The 23,772-nt window shown below is 47.2% G+C and overlaps 1 protein-coding gene across 8 annotated transcripts in view; it reads left to right on the top strand.

The window, feature by feature from the left end:
- Positions 1 to 16,797, top strand: part of GATA3 (GATA binding protein 3) — a 29,402-nt gene extending 12,605 nt beyond the window's left edge. For 2 of the 8 annotated variants that reach the window (XM_044762036.2, XM_014841304.3), the window contains exons 3-6: positions 463 to 1,002; positions 6,276 to 6,421; positions 10,636 to 10,761; positions 14,708 to 16,797. In XM_044762036.2, the coding sequence (XP_044617971.1) occupies positions 463 to 1,002; positions 6,276 to 6,421; positions 10,636 to 10,761; positions 14,708 to 14,992 (1,097 nt within the window). In that variant the 3' untranslated portion in view covers positions 14,993 to 16,797. The remainder of the gene's footprint in view (positions 1 to 462; positions 1,003 to 6,275; positions 6,422 to 10,635; positions 10,762 to 14,707) is intronic. The other 6 variants (XM_070500946.1, XM_014841307.3, XM_070500944.1 and 3 more) reach the window with 3 other exon arrangements.
- Positions 16,798 to 23,772: the final 6,975 nt, after the last annotated feature.

Raw genomic sequence — 23,772 nt, 5'->3', positions numbered from 1 at the left:
TTGCGGCCAGGCTCCCCCAACCAGGCCTCATCATTCACAGCCTGCTGTCTTATCAGGCTGGCTGGGATTAGGTCTGGGACGGGGGACTCCAGGCCATTGAAGGAAACCGATAAATTAAGTCAGGTCCTAGAAGAGGGACCCCAGGGGGTGCGATTTAGAAAGTGGATCTGGAGGGGCTGAATAAGCCAAGGGGCCCTTCTCCACTCCGCTGTAGCCCCTCTTGGGTGTCAGACCCAGGCCCCTAACTCGGCTGGACTTGATGGGACATTAGTGTGGGAGAGAGGGGTGAAGAGTGTGTGCTGGCCAAGGTACTGGGGGGTCTGCCTGGATTAGAAACAGCAGGCCTGGTGCAAGTGGAGGCTGTGTTTGGGATCTTCCAGATGGGGAGGGGGGATGGAGGGGAGAGCCTCCTGGGGCTGCTCTCACGTGCATTTCTCTCTCCTGTCCCTTCTCTTCCCCCAGCAGGGAGCCAGGTGTGTCGCCCGCCTCTGCTGCACGGATCCCTGCCCTGGCTGGACGGCGGCAAGGCCCTGGGCAGCCACCACACCGCCTCACCCTGGAACCTCAGCCCCTTCTCCAAGACGTCCATCCACCACGGCTCCCCGGGGCCCCTCTCCGTCTATCCCCCCGCCTCGTCCTCGTCGCTGTCGGCAGGCCACTCCAGCCCGCACCTCTTCACCTTCCCGCCCACCCCGCCGAAGGATGTCTCGCCGGACCCGTCGCTATCCACCCCAGGCTCGGCCGGCTCGGCCCGGCAGGACGAGAAGGAGTGCATCAAGTACCAGGTGCCGCTGCCCGACAGCATGAAGCTCGAGGCCTCGCACTCCCGCGCCAGCATGCCGACCCTGGGCGGGGCCGCCTCGACGGCCCACCACCCCATCACCACGTACCCGCCCTACGTCCCCGAATACAGCTCTGGACTCTTCCCGCCCAGCAGCCTACTGGGGGGCTCCCCCACCGGCTTCGGATGTAAGTCGAGGCCCAAGGCGAGATCCAGCACAGGTAGGAGCCCCTTCTCCCCCACCCGCCTCTCCCTCCCCTAAACCCAGGGCAAGGAAAAGGGGGCGTGCAGCCAGGCCCCCCAGGGGAGCTGGGCGGGGGTGTTTCAGCGCCTTCGGAGATTTGCTTTCTTTCCATTCTTCCAGTGGGGGAAGAATGAGTTGTATCGTATCTCCTTCTAGTCTTCAGAGCAGAGGGGAAGTGGGATCTCATTTAAAACCCTCCAATGAGCTGGGTAAGGAAATAAAACAAGAACAAAATACTCTGCCTGCTGGCCTGCCCCAAAACTTCTGGATTCTGCCAGGAACTCTAGTCAAGCTTCCAAGACCAAATGGAAGGCCGAGGGAATAAATCTTGAGTGTTTAAAGCTAAAACGAAACCTCTTGAAGCCTAAACAAACACAGGTCCCTCCTATGACCCCCCTGGCCTCTGGGACCGTCTGACTCTTCCTCTGGCTGGGCTCAGAGGGGGTCATGCAGTCGACAGAGGACAGCCCCCTGTACAGACCTGTATAAATAGAGTGTGTATATGTTTTTTGTGGGGGGGCGGGACCCTGGCAAAGGCAGCACACATACTCTTTGCGTGAAAAAGGGGGCTCTCATCCCATCTTCTGGGAGAGAGAGATGGGCTCTTGCCTGAGGAAACAGTTGAAGGAAAATCAGAAGTCGCAGGGCCCAGTTCCCTGCAGTGACTTCTGGGGGACTCCAGCGGGACAGCCCAGGGCGGGACAGGAAGCCGTCTTAGGACATTCGCTTCAATTGTTCTGAAGCCAGAGGAGGTAGGAAGAACTGAGAAAGCTTCTCCAGGTGTGTGCCTCTGCTTCCTCTGCTCATCCTCTCTCAAAAAACGTGCACCCTGCCTCCACGCACGCTGCCTGTTCATTCTCTCGGGGTAGACACTTGCATTAAAAAAAGCAGAAAACGCACAGCGAGTATTTTTGCTTTAAAAATAAAATAATCCATCCCCGATGTTGTCTGTGACTGAAACAGCCAAATCAGAGACTTTGGGATTCTCTGAGATGGGATTTAACTATATTTTTAGAGATGTTTTTGTGAGGATTGTGGTGTCTGCTTGGAGGTGTCCAGTTCAGGGTAGATGTCTCTGCCGGGACCATTTCACTGCCTTCCCTCTTCTCTCCCTCTACAGAGATTCTATAGACAGAGAAGTGGTGCAAACCTTGAAACAGAGCTGGCAAAACCCGGGTTTAGAAAACTTCCGAGGGAGGGCTCTGGGAGCCCAGTGACCATGAGATCAGTTTTCAGGGTTTTTTCCAGGGTGACATTCACTCCGACGGCCTGGGCAGGACTGTCTCTATTTAGTTGATATGTTTTAGCTAATCCAATTATTTTCAGGCTGCTGCCCGCGACAGTTGCATTGTTTATCCCGCGCCAGGAACTTTAATAGAGTCCGGATGCGGTTAGGCTGACTGAAGAACTCAGACCTGCATGTTCAGTACATGAAAGTCGGCAGAGGGAAAGGGAGGCAGGCGAACTGGTGGAGGCAAAGAGAAAGCAAGAGGAAGAAAGAACGGGCAGAGGACAGTGGCCACGCTGCCTCGCCAGGGGCTGGGTTTGGACCTGGAGGGGAGGGTTCCAGAGAAAGGGGGTACAGCTTTGCATAAACACCAGGATTAGATTCAGGCTTGAGGGCTGATTGCAGAGAGGGCGATGGTGTGCATTTTGAGGTAGTTATGGGATTTTTGTTTAAGTTCTCTTTTCTGGTAGGGCTAAAAGTTTGGGGCAGATCGTGGTATCTGAGGCCGGTGTGGTGGTTTGTGTGGGGGGAGGGGACCCAGTGACTTTTCCAAAAGCCTCTGGTTTCTCTGCCCTCATTTCCGTGTTTGAGTTCTTCCCCTCTGTTGTGCACACCTTCTGCCTCTGGTTTAGTCTTGTCTTTTCTCTCATCTCTTTTCTTAAGACTCTGAACTTTTGGGGCGGGTTCGGGAAAGAGCTGCATTTCCCTAAGCCAGAACCAGGAGCACCTCCATACCTATTTTATTTTTTGGGCGAGGGAGAGAGGAGAGGCGACTATTTAAATTTGGCTTTTTACTTCCTCCTCCTTATTCCTTTCTCACAGTCAAAAAAACCAAGAATAGCACACCTGGGCACCAGGGAGCCGGGACTTTGGGAGTGTGGGAGGGTGGAGGGGAAGTTTCAAGCCACCTTCTGTGTAAAGAGGGTGGAAGTGGTGGGAATTCTTGAGGAGGGGATTCTCTTGGTTTTAGCGGTCGCATTTTTTTTTTTTTTAACCTCTTCTTTGCAAACGCACTTGAAGGAGGAGACAGAGAAGACAGGGTTGTCGCATTTAGGAGAAACGGTTGAAGCTGTGGTTAAGGGCACCTACAGCTTTTTTAACGCCCCGGGGCTGTCGGTGCTGGGATAGAACTTTGCAAACAAAAGACAGAGGCTTTTTTGCAAAGGGCCATTTCTTAGCTCTGCCACCTCCTCTCACCCTGGGCATCCCCCTCCACTTCCCTCTGGACATGACCTCCCGCCCTGCTCCCTACCCCTGCCTTCCAGCCCATTTCAGGATTTCAGTTGGAGACGAAGGGGTGTTCGAAAAACGGCTGTTGAACGTCAAGAGGCCTAGCGGCTCTGTGGTTCTTGTCACCTAAGAGAGAGGTGTCTGTCTGAGCAGCTCACACCAGGCAGTAAGCGAGGAGAGGGAAAGAAAGTGGGAGACAGTCAGGGCCTCCCGTAGGAAATTGGTTGTTGGCTGAAGTCACAGACTGGAGGCAACAAGGAGGAAAGAGAAAACATAAGAAAAGCCACACCAGGCAATCACAGACTTGTGGAGTGAATCTAGACCAAACATTGCTCCAGTGTGCAGGGCCTGGCTGCAGAGGCAGCCGTTGCAGCTTTTAAGGGCCCTCTGAAAAGGAAGCCAGTCATCCTCCCCACCGCCTGACAAAGGGAAGGAAATCAGACTAATCGCGTCAGGCTGGGAGATCCCCCAGCCCAGGGTGCCCAGGAGCAGGGCGGCCAGCCAGCCCCGCGCCTGTCATAGGCACGGCCACAACTCCCACCTAAGCTGCTGCTGCTGCTGCTGAGGGGAGCAAGAAGCCAGCGCACCCTCGCAGCCAGCCGTCTGCCAACGCCCAAGTGGGAAAGGGACAAAATGACTGGGAACCTGCGAGGCCCCTGTCTTGGCAGGATGGGGTGGGCCTGGAGCCCCAGCCAGCAGAGGCCAGTGTCGCTGCCCCCACAAGGGGGTGACCCAGTGCCCACTTGGAGCTTGGAATCTGCGGGCTTGTCCGCCTCCAGGCTTGGCTGCTGCTGGCACCTCCTCGCCCACTCGCCCTTTCCTCCTTCCTTCTTGCCTCCCCCGCATCCAGCCAGCCACCTCCCACAGGCTTTTGACCCCAGCCAAAGGTGTCTGGATGCAGTTCAGTCCAAAGTCTTTTTTGAGGGCTGAGCAACGCTGTTGGGTCCCTAGAAAGTGCTCCTGGCACACAGGGCCAGCTTTTGTAGATAATCACAGGGGTTCTTGGAAAGCTCTCTAAACCCCGGGCTTAAGAACCTGTTTTGAATTTGGAGCAAAAAACCAAAATCTCTCTTAACTCCTTAAAATTTTTTGGCAAAAGTAAAGTGCACAAAAATTACTCAGCACCGTCGTGGACTCTAGTGTCGGAGGAGGCAAAACTCTCTTCCATTTCCAAAGGTTCTTTTCCTCCCCCAGAACCCAGCCCAGGAGAACAGCGTAGGTCCCAGGGGTCAACCCCCCAATTCCTTCATACTGGGGGTTTCCAAAGGCTGAGCAGTTTTGGGGTCCCCATGCTAGCCTCTCCCTCCTTGTAGGGGGTTAAGATTCCCAAGGGCCTGCCAGGTTCTCTTCCCCCACCCTAGCCTTCCTGGTAGTTTGGGGTTAGCTGATTAATCTCTCAAGACCAAACAACATTTAGGGGTTCTCTTTCTCCCCAGCATCCTCCAAAACCTCCCTCCTGCACCCCCAAAGAGAGCCAGACCCTTTCTGGCCCCTCCTCCTGGGAGGACCAGCTCCAGCGGAGCCACTGGCTCCTGCAGAGTTGGGTCGGGCGGGGCGGGGGCTCCTCCTGGGATCCAGGCTCGGTCAGCATCGAGCTGGTGCGGCGGCGCCTCCGGGAGAAGGAGGCCCCCCACGAACTGGGCAGATTCTGCCACAAACCGCCCCCCTCCTCCTCCCCGCACCGAAGTTGCAAAGAAACCACCAGCGAACTCCCCCGTGTCCTCAGATGGTATTTGGAGGTGTCGCCAGGAGCTCCCCTCCGGAGGTGGGTCAGGTCACCCGCCCGCCCCTGCAGTGAACGCTGCTCGAACCTGGCCTGGCCGGTTTCTGTTTATTTTGTTTGTTTGTTTGTTGGAAAAAGAGCAACGCAGGCAGGCCTGGTTGAGGAGCCGACCTAGAGGCCCCTGGTCTCCGATCTGCTCCTCGCTGGCTCTGCCCCTCCCAACGCTGCTCTTCCTCTCCCCTCCTCCCTCCCCAGGTTCCTTGCTAACGACTGTGCTGTGCATCCCTGTAACACCCCTGGCCTGGGCCGGCTGGGGTCATGAGTCCACTTCAGTCCCTGTCCCAGTGGCTGGGAAACTGTAGAAAACCTGAGCCTTTTCTAGGCAGAAAAAAGATGATGGGGGTGTGAGCGTACCCTGTGGGATCGTCGTCTATTACTTGCCAGCCAGGGACATTTACAGTATTATTGGAAGTAAAATCGAATGCCCTGGCTACTAAAATCAATCAGCCAAGTGATCAATCTATTCGTCTCTTTATTATCTGTTTATCTATCTGGCCATTGATGACGCTTTCCTTTTTCCCCATCCTCCTTTTCATTATTTAATCGATTTGTATAGACAGACCTAGCCACGATAATGGGTCACCTTTGTTTTTCCTTTGAGGGAAATGAATGGAATGTTTTGCTTTCGCCATGGTCCAGGGCTCAGAGTTTTCTCAGGGAACTATTTCGAGCTGAAATCTGCCTTCCTCCTTGGCTTGGTTTGGTCTTCCCCATCAAGTCGGGCAGGCCCGGAACCAGCAGAAGTTCTGCTGCTGTTTATTCACGCCCCGCTTCTTGGGATGGAGCTGGCTGTGGACGGGAATGAGACTGAGGCCATGAGACAGCCCTACAGTAACTCGTTTCAACTTGGGAGCCACCTTCGAGGGAGGTGGGAGTGGGAAAGCTCCCCAAAAGAAGGAAGAGAGAAAAAAAAGTTCTCCACGTTACTTTCACTCCCTAGTTCCCAGCACTGGCAGCTTCCCTGGGTGTTTTCCTCCCATAAGTGACTTATGTGCAATCTTGTTTCTAGAAGGCAGGGAGTGTGTGAACTGCGGGGCGACCTCGACCCCACTCTGGCGACGAGATGGCACCGGGCACTACCTCTGCAATGCCTGTGGGCTCTACCACAAAATGAACGGACAGAACCGACCCCTCATCAAACCCAAGAGAAGGCTGGTGAGTTGTCCTTGGGAAGCCCAGCTCCAACACGGACCATTTCGTCTTCAATTTCCTCTCTTCAGGAAGGAGCATTTTCTGCAGGAAATTGGCAGGACAGCTCAAAATCATGTCAGCTTGCTTGGGATAGTTTTTTTTTTCTTTTCTTTTTCCAAACTATATATACAGCAAAGCTCGCTCTCTCTTTTTTTCTCTTCATATTTCTTAAGTCACTTATTGCCTTTTTAAGGATGTTGACTTCTTGGTTATCAAATCTGAAGTGTGTTTGCTGGTGGAATGATTGCTTTAATGGGACAACTGATTTAAGATGCATTGATGATGACAGAGAAATTTAGTATGAGGATGGAATGTCCCAGGCACGATCCAGAACATGTTCCTGATGTATAGGTGGGAATGCTAGCATTCGGTGACAGGCTCAGTGCTGTCCTAGTGCCATGGATGAGTCTTGTGTGCCAATGCTTTAAGATTGATGGGGCCAATTAACTGGCTCTCACAAGCGGCAACCACTGAGCCTAGTAGAGTCCTGGGGGGCTTTGGGAAGAAGCAGAAGAAAAAGAAGAAGATTGGCAACAGATGTTAGTTCAGGTGCCAATCTTAAAAAGGAAAAAAAAAAACCAGAATTGAGAACTTTCCACAGATAATTCCTCTGGGAAAAAATTGTGTGATTCCTGCCTTGCCTCTTGGTCCCACCTAGCTTTTAGTCTTGTTTTCTCTTTGAACCATTATTGGTAGGGTGATAGTTCCCCGCCCCGCCACCATTTTTCTTTCTTAAATTTCTTGACCCTTAGGAATACTTGAGAAAACTGGCACTGTCAAGCATTTATAAGGAAAACTAGCAAGAGAGGCTCATACGTAAGCTTGTCTTTGGACCTCAGACCAGACTGAATAGCAAGTGTCTGTAACAGACAACTAAAAGCGGCCTTGGCAAGTGATGACTCTAACCACAGTCAAGAGATCAAAATGCTCTCTGTGGTGATGACATTCACCAAGTAGAGAAGGGAGGAGGGGAATTTCCCCATGCAGATTAATGGATGAAGCAGCATCCATCACATTTTAAAGGGGGGAAAATCCTCTGTGTTCTTTTTAAAGAATTGTCTTCCCCATCATATTTTAATTCAACTCAATACCTTTCACATCCTCTTTAGAAGAAGGAAAAACTTTCTGGGGTTGGATGTGTCCACGGACTAATTTTTGACAATCTTCAGTCTCTAGGCTTTATTCTTTACCCCCTTCTCCAACTTTCTCAACCTGCCCCCCACTCGTCCCCATGCACTGTGGTATTTTTTTTTTTTTCCTTTCTCTCATGTGCAAAGCTAACTTCCTAGGAAAAAGCTGCCGGATATCTGAGCACTGGAGATAACTCATAAACAACGACTCAGCTTCCCCAACCTAAACATCAAGATGTTTGAACGTATCAGAACAAGACGAGTTTTAAAAAAAAATGGCTGGAGGTGTTAGCACAGAATGAATATGATCACACCACAAAAGAATGTTCTGAATCACTCAAAACCTGGCCTTAGAAAAAAAAAAAAAAGAAAAGAAAAAGAAAAGGAAAAAAAAGAAAGAAAACTAATAACAAAAACTTTCTTGTTAAAATAAGGCAGGGTACCATTATAATTGGGCTTTCTTTTTACTGTACGAGGAAAGAAGGAGAAAGAGGGAGCACAGTGACCGTCTGCAGCCTGGTTCATGAGCAAGAAGACGTTTGACATTTTCTTGGAGTTTCTTCTGTCTGGGCACATTGCATAGGAGGGCTCCACTTGCATTTTATATAATTCTGTCTTCATTTACCTTTCCTAAGAAATCTCTAGAACTCTGAGTAATAATTGCTTTTAATTCTGGAGTTCATTGGCTGTCACTTTTTAAGCTATCTTTTCTTTCTTACTCATCCGTTCTGGGTGGTTTTATATTTTTAGTTCCATAGAATTCATATGCTCCAGAGAGACACGTAGGGCACATTCAGGACTTTTTTTTTTTTTTTTTAAAGGCCTCAGATGTATTCGACTTATGAATACCTAGAACTTTCTTTTTCTTCTTTCCTATATTTCCTGTGCCTTCGCTCCGGCTCCGGCTCTCTGGTTTGCTATTTTCGCTTTGCACATTTGCAGATTCGCTGAGGACCGCCCAGCCATCGTGTGGCTAGCTCTTCCGTAAGATGCATATCTAACACTGAATAAACTCATGCAGGAAATAGGAGAAAGGACCAAAGGGAAGATCCATGGAATTTTTTTTCCTGGTGTCATCAGGATTTTCACATCTGACAACTAGCTGAGTAGCTTGCTTTATTAACCTACTTTGTGTCCTGCTAGTGAAGTCAAACAGTGTGGCTTTTAGAGGTTCTGTGTAAATTCGCATCAAGTCTGAGCTGGTTGTATTTCTGTTACTGTTAATATGTTGCAAAGGGCTGCCTGTGAGTCTCGGCACTGGAGCTCCCATTTTACTGGCTGGCGTTTTGTGCTTGTAGTACACATTCCAAGCTGTTGGGCTGGGAGATCCGGGCCCTGAATAGATATTAGTCTACTATATCCGAGCATTTCTTTTAAAGAAAAAAAAAGTACAGGAAGATAATAATAATCACATGATAACAGAATTGTCAAAATCATTAAGCAGTGATGTTATGTATCATTTTCTTCCCAAGAGCGTACAAGGGAAACAGTTATAAGTCTTACATCATCACGTTTCATAAAGCAGGTGGGCATAGGTTGGTGGGGTTAGAGGCTGCATTCTTGGACTGTGGTGAATTATTTTCAAAATGGACAGCCGAAAAGTGGAATCTTCCTTAGAACACAGAAAATAAAGAATTACTAAAAAAAAAAAAAACAAACAAAAGGCCACAGCTCTGCTATTTAAGCCAGTAGGAAGGAGGGGCATATCTGTGGAACTGTTTCGTGGCTTGAAAGGAAAGGAATCAGTCTGGTTAATTCAGAATTGCCACTGGGTTTTCCATATCTGGCATATTTGGCCCAACTTCTTGCTTGACAAAATATTGATGGAGAAGTGCGCTGTGATCGCTGTAGTTTCTGTTCCACGCTTTTATAAGTGTGCCAGAATTTTCCTGATCACAGATAAAGACCAGCTGAATTCTTTCTCCCTCTCTAGCCTTTGACAATATTTTGGAGTCCAGGAGCAGGAATGATTCTGCAGTTAAAATTTTCTTTTTAGATTTGAGGGGTGAGGAGGTGAGAGAGGAGTATGTCAGAAGTGACTCAACCCCATTTTCTTTCAAAAGTTTTTGAGTTTAATTTTTTTAAAAGTATGAACAGAGAGAACAGTCCCCTCCCTTATCAATGTAAGTGCATCAAAAAGTGAAAGAAAAATCTCCCTTTTAAAGGAAATGAAGGCAGTGACACAATCAAATAATTAAAATTCAAGTGGAGGCTGACATCTATCTGACTTGCGACTATTCTGCTCTGCAAACAGCAAAAAGAAAATACCTAATTTCAAGAAGGTGAAATGAGATCGAGCAGGAGGAGGGGCCAGTGTTGCTGTTGAAAAGCAAAATTCCTTGTTGTTTCCACTTTGTCTCATTAACTGGAAGCTACCTAAAGAGAATGAGGTGGCTGTCACCAGGAGTGACAAAATTTGGAAGTGACCAAAGTGCAAGCTGTGTAAATTTAGGACCACTACCAATTGGCTGGGGTCCTGTTCCCTTAGGATGTCCTGCTCTGTGCCTCCTAAGTCATACATCCCCTGAGTGGAAGCCGCACATGTGCACAGACGCTCTCTGTTCTCTTTGCAATCCGGTGTTTCTTTATTTGGATCTATCAGTGACGATGCTGGCTTTTGCTCTTCCTTTGCTGTTAGCATATTGTGATGGCCAATAGCCTTGCTGAGACTTGATATTCTTGGCAATTCAAAATTGCGACCTATAACAATTTAACATCCAGTGAACTTTGTCGAAAGGGAACAGGAGGAACATTATTTCAGAGAGCTGGCATCAGCTTTCTGATCCTCCTGGCTTCTCCCCGAGGGAAGAGCAGGCTGCATCCTGACCACTTGACTACAGTCTGATGCCCTCCTGTGCCAGGCAATCGGCTATCTTTTTCTTCTTGAGGCAGCTTTTGGGGATCTTTATTACTTTCATGTGGGCCACTTGCTAGTTTTGATTTCAATGATAATTTCTTTTCATTTTTTTAAAAAAGTCTGTCTCTGTCGTTCTGAAAACACGTTTAAAGTTTGTTTTGGTTTTGCGCTCTCTCTCTCCCTGCTCCCAGTCGGCAGCGAGAAGGGCAGGTACGTCCTGTGCAAACTGTCAAACCACCACTACCACTCTCTGGAGAAGAAATGCCAATGGGGATCCTGTCTGCAACGCCTGCGGGCTGTACTACAAGCTGCACAATGTAAGTGTCTCGGGGACCGGCTAGAACCATCTTGCTTTCTGATGATGCCCACAAAGAGCATCCCCCTTTCCAGGTCCCCTTCTCGATTGCAGTTGCCCTCTTTTGGGGCAAATAACAGGCCTCAGATAACCAAAGCCATAGGACCAGTGTGGGAAACTAGTTTGTACAGGGTGGCCTTGATGAGACTGTCAGGTTTAAAGACGGGACGATTCAACCCCCTTAGTATGTATGGGAACCACCATGTGCAATGCAGAGATCCAATATGCATGGTGGGCCTCGTTTGAGTTTTTAAGGGAGAAAAATCTTCCTCTTGGAAAACAAAAAAAGTCACCATTTCTATTTTGATGTTTCCTTGCGGCTTATACTTTTTGCAAAATAGAGAAAGAGAGTGATCGAGAGAAAGGTAAATAGAATTGTAATGCATGGCACACGAATTCCTGAAACGGAGGGGCCGATTCAGTTACTGAGGGGTAAAAAGTCTTGGCTTAACTTGTGCTGTGAATTTGAAATGGATTCTTTGTGTGAAAGACCTGAAATGAAATGTCTGAGAGATTTCATCCGATGGCCTCGTCCTAACCAGCAGAGAACTGGGGAAAGCGGCGGAGGTTATCCAGACTAGGGAAAAGAAACGTAGTGTTTTCTCCTTCTGCATCACATTAGCAGGATGACAACTGCCAGTCAGACCCCTGGGTTTAGCTGTGTCATTTCTAATCTTTTAATTTGGGGTCCTCCCATTTTGTAATACCTTAAAAAAAAATTTCAGGAATTTTTTTTTTCCTGCAACAGCTCTGGCCTGAAGTTTGTGTTAATCCCAAAGGAAGAATCGTCATTTCTCGCTCTCTCTGTCTCTCTCTCCTCTTTAGCTCTGTCTGATTCTCCTAAAGTCTTTGCCAATCCGACTTTGGCAAAGTCTGGGGCTGAACGGGGAAGAGGCACAGCTTTGGGCTCCTGCCATTCTGGCAGTCAACTCGTCTTACTCAGGAATACCTGGGAACTGGGGAGGAAGCATCTCTCGTTAGATTTTTTTGAGTCACAGGAGAACGTCTCATGGTGACCTCAGCACCCCAATTCTTTTTTTTCTTTTGGGAATAAGTTGCAGCGATTCTCAGGGACCCTGTGAAACTTGTCTCCCTCCCTTCGGTGTCATGCCCTCTTCACGTGGTCCCCATGCAGGGCCCAGCACTAATGGAACTAGGGTCTCCCTGCCTTCAGTCATTGTCCCTCAGATCTTCAGACTGTGGGACAAATCCATTTATCAGTGACAAAACCCAAGTCCTATTTTCACTTTGGGGAATTTACTTGCTCACTGCCGGGGAGATGAACAGATTTGTGATTAAAGTTTGGAAGATTTGGGGCAGTCGAGTGTATGAGCTACCCTAGTCATCCGCGCAGCCTATAAAATTATTTTGAGGTTGTACTTTGTAGTTTTCAAAGAACTTGCATGTTACTTGATTACATTTGAGGCTCAAATAGTCCCATGATGTAGCCAGGGCAGAAATTATTCTTATTTCCGTTTTACTTGATGAAACTGTGACTCAGAAGAAGCAAGTAAGTAGCGCAGGGGAACAGGAGGCTGCTGGAGAGGAGTCACGAGCGGTTTCAGACTAGCAGAAGGCCATCCTGGGAGGTCTGTAGCGTTAGGACTAACAGGGACCAGTGGGGAGGAAACACTTTCTCATTTTAGGATATGCCAAAGTTCAATTCCAAGTAATGGATTGTGTGTGTGTGTATTTCTTTCCTATTTCCCCAGAAGTATAGGAATTATGGGACATTAACCAGCTATAAATTTCTCTATTTGATGAGATAAGCTCATCAAGTCGTGGTGAGATATGATCTCAATTGTGTCCAATCTAAAAATAATATTTCTGGAGACTAGGAGTTTCTCATCAAATCAAAGAAAACCCAAGGAACCTTTTCCATTCCTCGCTTCCACCTTATTCTTAATTAGCTGCCAACTTCACAACTGGGCTCCAGGGGCCGGGAGAGAGAACCTTGCTCACCACCAAGAGTGGTTTTTCTATCTTCTCTGGTTGATTAAGAATTCACAAAAGGAGGCGATTTACGTGTATTTAACAATAAGAGATAATAGTCTGTTAACATCGTCGTGGTGTTGTGTTTTGTGCGGCCTATCTAGGTACCTACGCGTGTATGCCATAGTTAGTTCCTTTCTTCTTATCTAGGTGTTTCGATAACTAGCTATCTCAGTATCAGTGTGTCCAGGTGGTGTTGGGACTAGTTATCTGGGTTTGGGTGGCTATCTGTGTAACTAGATATTATATTTAGATACCCGGCTGTGTATATCTAGGTATCAGCCTAAAGAACTGTGTGTCTAGACATTATCTTGGGGAAGATTTGATGTGACAGTAGATTCCTATCACCTCTGTAGGCTGCGTCTTTATCTTGATTATAACTTTGAAGAAGGAACCCTGAAATGTTCTTTTGGCAGCGACCTTTTAGATCCTCTGCTGTCGCTCACGTTGCTTTCCTGCACCAGGGGAAACCAGGTCTCAGCTCCACTGTGGGGCTCTGTCCCCCTCTCCAGGGTGACCTCTCCCAGCTCAGCTCCAGGCAGCTGTGTTTGCTGCTCCTAGAAGCATTGTCAACAGCCTCTCTCTCTTGGCCTTTTGGATTCTCTCTTCCTTAACGGTCATCTTCTAGCTTTTGGAGCAGGCGGGTAGATCCTGGAGCTGTGAGAGGCTCTTCTCTTTCTTCATCCTAGAGGACCCTAGAGAGAGAAGATGCTTCTTCCCCAAGGAGCCAGAAATGACCCAGACCCCGACATGCCCTTCTTAGTCCCTTTGCCACATTCCCCTGGGAACGTGGCCGGATGTGTTGGTTCCTATCCACGGCGGATGTCTGCTGTTGAGGTTAATCTGATTCTGACTCCTTGTGGGGAGGGATGTCTGTTTGTTTTGTCAAGTCCCCTCTCTTGATTTTGCCCCTCCCAAAGCAAATGTATTTTAAAAACAAAACAAATGAGGCTTCTCAAGAGGAGGGAGATGCTGCACTGTCTCGGAGACTGAAGACTGGTGATGCTGAGAGTCGGCGCTGGCCTGTGTCTCTTTAGTTCATTCCCGGTCTTTGGATTTAGGAGGAGAATGCTTTCAGACTAGCACAGTCCTTTGTACCCCATAAATGGTTATTAAATGCTTGCTGCGCGGTGGTTTAGCTATTTGTCTAGTTAGAAGGGGATAGACAGAACTAGGTAGAAATTTGCAACTTTGAGTCATTGCCCTTCTGAGACATGGGCAAGAGATGATCTTTTGGAAAGACATGTGTGTTAGAAAATGACCCCAGAACATACAAATTCCAGGGGAAGATTTTACAGCACCTCTCGCTGTGAAAAGGCCAAGTAGGAGAGAGGCAACCATAAGTTATTTGAAGAGGGGTGCAGGCCTCGTTTCTGAAGGCAGGTAGACTTACACGCTTAAGATCGATTACCTTGGTAGTGCTTTTAAAGTCCCAACACAGGTTTCAGACGAGAAGACATGGTGTTATTTCTCTCTTGAAGATTCCTCGATTGCCTCCATTCTCCTAAAATAGTTTAAGGAAATTCTAATGAAACAAGACAAGTTTTTATAATTTAGTTATCATGGAAGTACAATCCTATGGAGTGGTTCTCTAGAATATGGTCCTTGGGAATGCAAAGTTCTTCCCAAATGAGTGGTGAGGAGGAAGGTAATTAATAATCTCTGCTTGGAACACCTTACCTCTGGTCTCTTGGTTTCTGAAACTGATAGGGGCTGACAGTCGGAACCCCGCCACAGACCTAGCCTGAGGACTCTGGATCCTTGGGAAGGAGGCAGGAAGAGGTGGGAGGAAGGGGCCCCCTGCAAGCAGATCCCTGATCTGGGGCAGTCAGAGGAACCCATATTGGGGTATGAAAGCCTGCACCATTTCAGAGCCAGCAAAAAAGTAAAAAAAAAAAAACTTGATCTCTGTTTAGATTAACAGACCCCTGACTATGAAGAAGGAAGGCATCCAGACCAGAAACCGAAAAATGTCTAGCAAATCCAAAAAGTGCAAAAAGGTGCATGACACGCTGGAGGACTTCCCCAAGGGCAGCTCTTTCAACCCAGCCGCTCTCTCCAGACACATGTCTTCTCTCAGCCACATCTCGCCCTTCAGCCACTCCAGCCACATGCTGACCACCCCGACACCGATGCACCCGCCGTCCAGCCTCTCCTTCGGACCTCACCATCCTTCCAGTATGGTCACCGCCATGGGTTAGAGGCCCTGCTTGATGCTTCACGGTGTCCAGGCGAGAGTCCCTCCGGCCCCTTCTACGTGCATTTTTTTGCAGGAGCAGAATCATGAAGCCGACAACCGATGGATATATGTTTTTGAAGGCAGAAAACAAAATGATGTTTGCCACTTTCGCAGAGGAGCTCACTGTGGGTGTCTGTGTTCTCCATCACTGAATCTGGATCCCATTTGTGAATAAGCCATTCAGACTCATATTCCCTATTCAACAGGGTCTCTCTAGTGCTGTGAAAAAAAAATGCTGAACATTGCATATAACTTATATTGTAAGAAATACTGTACATTCGAAGAAGACTTTGTTGCATCTGGGTAGCTGTAAGAAAGGCATGAAGGACGCCAAGAATTTTAAGGAATATGGGGGAAATTAAGTGTGGAAATTCAGAAGAAACTAGTCTGATATTCCAAATGGACAAACTGCCAGTTTTATTTCCTTTCCCTGGCTGCAGTTGGTTGATGCATTAAAAGAAAAAACAAAAAAAAGGAAAAAAAATGTCATAGGCAAATCATTTGTTCAAAGCTGTGGGCCTCTGTGTAGGAAAGTCTGTCAGTTCCGGGCAATCCATGTTAACACTCGTAAGTTGCCGCGGAGGGTGTCAGAGAGCCTTCCTGGGCCTCCACCCTGTATAAACAAGTCCCTGTAATTGTTGTTTGTATGTATAATTCAAAGCACCAAAATAAGAAAAGATGTAGATTTATTTCATTCTATTATACAGACTGAATTGTTGTACAAATTTATTTACGGCTAGTGTTAAGAATTGCTTTTTGGTTTTAATATTTTCCTTCTCTCTCAATTTTTGGTTGAATAAACTAGATGATGTTCAGTTGACCTAAGGTGCTTGTGCTCCGGAGGGCTTCTTTTCCATTTCGTTTTTTGATGATATTTATTAAGTAGCTTCTAAGGGTACAGCCGCATCTATCCTTTCTCTCACTCCTCCCGCAGCCTGTGCTATGAGGGTAGCAGCGTATGAGCTACCGACTTGCATGTCAGCGATTAGGCCGGACAGATCGGGGCCTGGGAGCCGCCTGGCTGTTAGCTCCTGTCGTGTTCTGTGTTAGTGAGCACTGCCTTTAATACAGTCTGTTGGAATAATAATATAAAATTCATCACCAAGTGAGAATATTTTAAAACAACCAAATACCATCGTATCAAAGTGGTGGCCAAGCTCTTATAGAATCTGGTAGGTCTAGCTAATCTAAGAAAAAGGAGCTTAAAAAAAAAAGCAAATCCCAAACGTGTTAATTCACTAGGAGATAATGCAGACCCCAGAGTGTCATCATTTATTCCTGTGGGAAACGGAGCATCTTGGAGCTCTGTTTGGAGCCCAGAGGAAGGCAGCCTGGGGCTGGAGTCCCTTCTGTGGTCCCTAGTGAGCTGCGGTTCCCTCCTCCTTGTGTACCTCGAGGAGACCGTCTTCCTGCAGGAGAAACAGGAAGAATTCCCTGGTGAGATTCACAGGCGGACCGCGCGGATGGGTTCCTCGTGGTTCTCTGCAAGACGTAAAGGAACTGGGCTGGCTCTCGAGTTCATTTCTGCTTTTCTTTTCTGCTGCTGACTAACACCACAGTGGAGGGATTTATTGGAATGTTTGCGAGACATGAAATAACTGTTTTGTAACTTATGCTGTATAGTTTCCTTTTACTCTGTTGACAGAATGTGTAACTATGGCACACATTTTAAAATCTCTGTTAATCGCCTCTCTGCTTTCTTAGCAAATATTTTAAACCTAAAGCTAAATGTTGAAATAAAGGAGTAGAGAATTATTGAGATGCAAATGGAGATCTTCCTGGCTCCTGATTCGTGGTCCACAATTTGAGTGTTGTTTTCGATCACTTTTAAAGCACCAAAGGAAATCATCATCTCTTGCCATCTTAAACTTGGGAGGTTTTGCTGTGTAGTTCCAGTGTCTCAGGATTCGCCACCTCTTTTCTTCATGAACATTTGAGTTAATGCCCTTTCACCTTAAGAACAGGGAGTTCAAATTCTTGACATTCTTGGGTTGGGAGGGTTGGGGTGGGCACACGTAGAAAAATCCCAAACTCGGTAATCTAGCTATGTTTTGTTTTAGGTGCCATCATGATAATGGCGTATGTGGTCCTATTTCTTCTTCAGAGAAATGTCATTTTATCCTTCTGTGCATTGATTTGACGTTCTAAAAAGATATTTCCAGAAGATGATGCAAAAGATTTAAAATATATATAACAATGATTCACTTTCTTCTCTAGAACGTTATCATATGTTTTCATGGTTTTGTTCTTTTCTTTTTTCTTCATTTAAAAATCTGTAAGACACTAGAAGAGCAATGTAGAGAAGGTTTCATCTAGAAAAACAGAACAAGATTGTAGATCTAAAATATGGCTCAAATATTTTTGAGTAAACTGCACCCCTAATTAATTTTCAGTCTCTTCTGCCTCACTTTTGAAATAGTTGCATTAGCTCATCCATAAGAGATTACTTGAGAAATACATGCACGAATTTGGCTTATTTCTTTGAAACATTTTAAAAGCCAACATAATAGAAAAAAATAAACTACGTAGTTATTGAACAGTTTTGCTATTCATGAACTCCTCTTATCTAACAGTGGAAGCGCATGAAGCAAAAATTTTGAATCTGAGGGCTTCTTTCATTTATTCGACAAATACCTATTGAATGTCTAGGTTGAAGTCCATTTAAAACCACTTGAAAAAAAAGCAGATCAGGAAATAGAGAAACCAAAACGCCAGTGTCTCATTTTTACTTTGTGACATTTACATGTTATTCTTTAAAAAGAACTGCGTGAACTGTGGCGTGGTTCCCAGTTGGGTCTCTGGGTTATTTGCCAGGCAGACAGAAGGCGACAGAAGTGGGGACCCACAGAGCCTGCCTTCTGAGATGATTGTCTATTTTCGAAACCTTTTTAAGGTCTTAAAATGATTTTTAAAGCTTACTCCTCATCCCAGACCTTCATTTGGGTAATTCCTAAGTCTAGGAGTGTGAAGGGAGGCAATTCTTCCCAGGTGCCTCCTGTCTGACCTGAATTTAGGAAAACACCTGTTGGCAGAATTCAGAAGCTCGAACTCAAACGCCATCCGTTCCCACATCTGATATTTTCCTCACAATGGTGAATTGTCCTGTTTACATTTCAAAGATTTAGAAGCGTTATTTCTCCATGTTCTCTTGTTCCCTCCTCCTGCCCTCAACCCCAAACCCGCCCCTGAATCTGGAATCATTTTTGGGATCAGTGATTATTGACTCCTCTGTAGGTAAATTCCCTTCAATTTCCAAGCTAAGGAGAGATTTTTTTAAAAATTAAAAATTGTTTAAAAGATCAAAAGAAATCATTTCAACCATAGCATCCTATAGTTTTATCCGCAGAACAAAAATTTTAACCATCATCCCAAACAGCTGAGTAAAACACCAACCCTTTACTGTGCTTTCAGATGAAAAGAACTTCTGAAAAACATTTTCATTTTGTTTATTCCATCTTGCTCAAACGGTGTGATTACACCCCAGATTGGACTTGTCCACATCCTTTGCAAAAACCCAGTAAAGGGAAAAATCCAGAATTCAGAGAAATTCATTGATCATTTGAATGTGTGGTGACAACTGTCCTGGTAAGAGTCTGAGAACCTGGGTTTCATCCCTGGCCCTGCCACTCATGGGCAGACGATCTGAGGCCATCGTTTAATTTCTCTGCCAGTGGGTTCTTGATCTGTGTAATTAGATGCGATGATCTCTAAGACCCATTTGAGAAGATGAATGCTGTGATCCCATCGGATTTTTTTTTTTTTGAGAACATCCTTTTTCAGGAAGACGCCCTCACACCCCCGTCAGCATTTTGACCAGGGTGTTTTAAAGGGCCGGGGTGATAGTTCATCAGACCCCAGACGGGTCACGGGCACTTCCCCTCCCGTCTGTCTTTAGCACTATCTTTCGAAACACAAATTAACTTGTATTTGTGACTGTCAACCCAGGATAAGAGTTAGTGTCCCAGCCTGCAGAGTCCTTGCTCTTTCGGAAATGTGTCCAGGCCCCTCTTGAGTGGAAGACGCAGGACTTGCCTGTCCTGCTGATGTTGGCAGCATGGTTCGCATTTCACTCGTCCATTGTGTGAAGAAATCCTGCCCGAATTGCTCACAGGCTGTGTTCGAAGGAGAGAGCCAGAGTCTGGTCTTTCTTTTGCCTTGTGCCCACCCTCTCTCTTTCTCTTTGGAGAAGGGGATCAACAGACGAAGTGGATCAGTGTTGCCCCAAAGCCGTTCCTTTTAGGGTGCTCTATTTGGACTCTGACATTTCCAGTCCCTTCCTCCGTCGCCCTTGAGCTCCTCTGCAGGGGATCCCGGTACATTAGCCACATTGTTTGTGGTGCGTTTTTACAATCCTCTGTCATGTCTGTGTGCAGCTTGGCAGTCTGTGCATTGGCGTGGGGATTTGGAGAGCGGGCCCATTCCCCCGCCCCCTCCCCCTGCACTCCCCACCCTACCCCCACCGGTCTCAGGCTAGACAAAAGGGGTGCCTTATAGAGGGCTCATCTGTGCTGCGTGGGCCCCAGCAACAGCCCCAAAGATGTGCAAACACCTGGCGGGGAATTTGTGTTCCTAAGAAAGCAGCTCTGGGCCCAGGATTGTGCAACTTAAGGATGTAGTGTGGAGACCCGCGAGGTAACTGGCTCCCAGCACCGAACCAGACTCCGCTGCAGAAAGATTTGGGTGGTCCCTGCAGGATGCCTGAACTACCAGGTGGTCGACTAAGAAATCAGCCAATCGGGTTTCTTTTTTGGCCAGTGGGTGTAAGAAACTTCCAGAAAATGAAAGTTTTGTTTTCTTTCTTTGTTTTTTTCTGATCATAAAATTAGTTAATACTTACTGACCAAACTTGTAAAGTACGCCCCCCCCCCAAATTTTTTTAAAAGAAGCAGAAGAACTGGGAATTTTCGGTTGGTGTTGAATTGGCCATGTGCAGACCTGTCGTTTGAATAGTCTATCTGGGATCCCTTAATGAACCCAATGGCCCTGGGGTGGGGCCGGGGGGTGGTTGAGTACAGCGTTTCCTTTTGGAGGGTCATTAAAACTGCATTTCATGAACTGGAAGGGGTCGTTAAGTAAAACCCACCTTGTGGCTGCCCTCTCTCTTCTTATTATTAGGGAAGGTTCCATTCCCTTTTTTTGGGACTGCCTTTCACAGCCTTGCAAGGACAGCTGTGTCCTCCTTGAGCACTGACAACACAAGCAGCTCTGAACACATCAGCCCCTTCAGCCACAGCCCCACCCACGGTCACTGCCAACCCTGAGCCAAAGCAACCTGGATTCCCCTCCATTGACAACCCATTACACTGATCAGAAATTCTCCTTGGAGTCCTCCACTGCAGGCAAACCATACCCGGGCTAGGCATGCAAGCAGACCTCTCTATTGTAAACTTGAGACCCCAGTGCATGAAGGCATCCTGTTCTTCACTCTGAGCATTTTCAGGGCTCCCTTGTTGTAAAAGCTGGGCCTCCTTCAGAGAATTCCAAATTTCCCGGAGGTCAACTGGTTGGGTTCACTGAAGACCCCAGGACTCCTGACAAGTGCCTGGAACCCTTGGGGGCCTCCCAGAAGGGTGGGGGACAGTCATTGGTTCAGTCTGACCCTCTGGGCTCACATGGACAGGACAGTGACAGGACTCGGTCTGAGGAAATGGGCCAGGAGGCTATTGTACGATACACAGAGGCTACCAAACAAAGCCACGACCCATCACACCATAAAGAAATGGTAGCCAACATTTCCACTGAACACATCCTGTGTGGCAGTGAAGCTGCTAGGCTTTTCAAAGGGATTTTCTCACTAGATTCCCAGAGAAGCCCTGTCAAGTGGGAAGATTATGATCCTTAATTATGGGTAAGAAATCGTAGGGGAGAGAGGGCAAGTAACTTGCCCAAAGTCACAAATACGTGAGTGGATCTGCTGAGACTTCACCCCAGCTGGATACAGAGCCGGGCCCTTGATGGATGGTTGGCCTCGTCATGAGCAGCCTGCTCTGTTGCACTCATCACGGCAGCCCTGTGAGCAGCATGGTGCCCGGCACAGAAGACACACTCAATACATTTTGTTGGATACACAAATGACCATGCTCTGCTGCTTTGAACCTATATGGGTCCCTTTCTCAGAGGAGAAATTGAAATCCCTCCGTAGACACAGTGGCTTCCAATCTGACCAAGTTCTGGTTGGGTAGTAGAAGTTGGCGGTGTGTGAGGAGGACAGGATGTGTTCACATTTCCTCCGAGACCTGCTAACAGATCCACAGGAACCCTGAAATCTTTGGCTTCCAGGCAAACTCTTCATGAGTGTCAAGTCCAACGCCCCTGTGAAGCCAAAATCTGTCTTAGTTTCCGACTGCTGCTGTAGCAGATTAGCACCACTTCAGCGGCTTCCAACAGCAGAGATTTATTCTCCTACAATTCTGCAGGTCAGAGGTCTGAGACCAGTTTCACCGGCTAAAGTCAAGGTGTCTCAGGGTTGGTTCCTACTGGAGGCTCCCGAGTGGGATCTGTTTTCTTGACTTTTCTAGCTTTGGGAGGCCTCCTGCTTTCCTTGGCTCATGGTCATTTCCTGTATCACTCCAGTCTTTGGTTTCCATCATCACATGTCCTACTCCTCTTGTCAAAAACTAGGAGCTATCCCTCACCCTGGAGAAAAATATGGTTTAGAGGTTACAATAGGAGAAAGAATCTTATTCCCTCCCTCTCTGGAGCTAAGTGTGCAACAGGACGCTGGGGAGTTTTTTTTTTTTTTTGGAAGATTAGCCCTGAGCTAACACCTGCCACCAATCCTCCTCTTTTTGCTGAGGAAGGCTGGCCCTGAGCTAACATCATGCCCATCTTCCTCTACTTTATACGTGGGGTGCCTACCACAGCATCGCTTACCAAGCGGCGCCATGTCTGCACCCAGGATCCGAACCGGCGAACCCTGGGCTGCCGAAGCGGAACATGCGCACTTAACTGCTGCGCCACCAGGCTGGCCCCGAAGCTGGGGAGTTTTTCTACTCTGCCAAGTTAGCAAGCCACAAGTGGAGATGGGGCCACCATCCTGTCTTCAGCTGCATCAGGCATTAATCAACTGAAGTTGGCCTCACTGACTGCTTTCGGTCTACTCTGATATGGAGGAATTGGTTAAAGAAATAAGGAGAAATGCAAATCAAAACTACACTAAGATATCACCTTACTCCCATTAGAATGGCAAAAATAACTAAAACATAAAGTAAAAAATATTGGAGAGGTTGTGGAGAAAAAGGAACCCTCATACACTGTTGGTGGGAATGCAAACTGGTGCAGCCATTATGGGAAACAGTTTGGAGATTTCTCAAAAAATTAAAAATAGAAATACCGTACGATCCAGCCATCTCACTGCTGGGTATCTATCCAAAGAACTTGAAATCAGCAATTCCAAAAGTCCCATGCACCCCTATGTTCATTGCAGCATTATTTACAATAGCCAAGACGTGGAAGCAACCTAAGTGCCCATCAAGTGATGATTGGATAAAGAAGATATGGTCTATATACACAATGGAATACTACTCAGCCATAAAAAAGGATAAAATCATCCCATTCACAACAACATGGATGGACCTTGAGGGTATTATGTTAGTGAAATAAGCCAGACAGAGAAAGACAATCTCCGTATGACTCCACTCATTTGTGGAAGTTAAACACGTAGACAAAGAGAACAGATTAGTGGATACCAGGGGAAAGGGGGGCTGGGTGTGGGCACAAAGGGTGAAGTGGTGCACCTACAACACGACTGACAAACAGTAAGGTACAACTGAAATTTCACAAGATTGTCAACTATCATAATCTCAAAAAAAAAAAAAAAAAAGACATAAAGAAATGAAGAAATTCCTCTCCCAAGGTTTCTAATCTCATAGCGGGTCTCAGGTTCTTTGGACCCCATGGTGAGGTAGAAGTGTGATCTTTTTCATCTTATGTGGAATGCACCAGGACCTGTTGATGAGATGGCTGTGTGCAAGTAGGGCAGGGAGCAAGCCCTGTTTCGATGTCTTCTTGCTACTTGGGACCCTTCTGTAATGGTAGAGTGTAATAAAACACTAGAGACCCCTGTTCCTCTGCCCTTCTTAATTGTATACGTGAGGGCATTTCCATGACAGCACTTCACCCACGTGGAGGTTTTTTTAAAATGGCATTTAGTGGGTGAGTAGCAGGATATATCTGGATGGGAAACAGCCTTCTTTCAGCCCCTGATAAATCACACCAAGTAAGTGAGCATCTAGTCCAACTCTGTGAAGTCAGCCCTTCCCTTAAGAGGTTTGCAATCTCTTGGGGGTGACAAGATGTGCCTGAGAACAACTGCATTGTGAATGCGGGTCTGGCTCACGGGTTGAGCAGGTTCTGATGCTCAATCCTGTGCTTATACTAGAGAAGACAGGAGGGCCAGGCCTCTTTAATTGGATCAGGGGGCCTGGAGCTGCCCTTTGGGCTCCCTCAATGGGATTGGTGCTGCGTGAAGGGATGGAGCTGGGAGCCTCATTCACTGCACTGCTGTGCTGGCTGTTGTACCACACCCTCATTCCACAGAGGCTGACTATCCAGTTTGTGGATTAGAAGGCCCTTTCTGCAACTTTTCCTAAGAGAGTCCAGATGCAGCCCACTCCTCTTCTCCTCAGCACATCCATTCGAAGACGGAAGGACAGACAACAGCATCACTGCCCGCCTGCTTTACTAATCACCAGCAGCTCTGATGGAGGGAGAGTTTTTCAGCTACAGCAGTGTCTAAGGTGA

This window comes from Equus asinus, chromosome 29 (genome assembly GCF_041296235.1).
Source record: "Equus asinus isolate D_3611 breed Donkey chromosome 29, EquAss-T2T_v2, whole genome shotgun sequence".
Taxonomy (NCBI): domain Eukaryota; kingdom Metazoa; phylum Chordata; class Mammalia; order Perissodactyla; family Equidae; genus Equus; species Equus asinus.
This window is presented reverse-complemented; position numbering and strand designations above follow the sequence as displayed.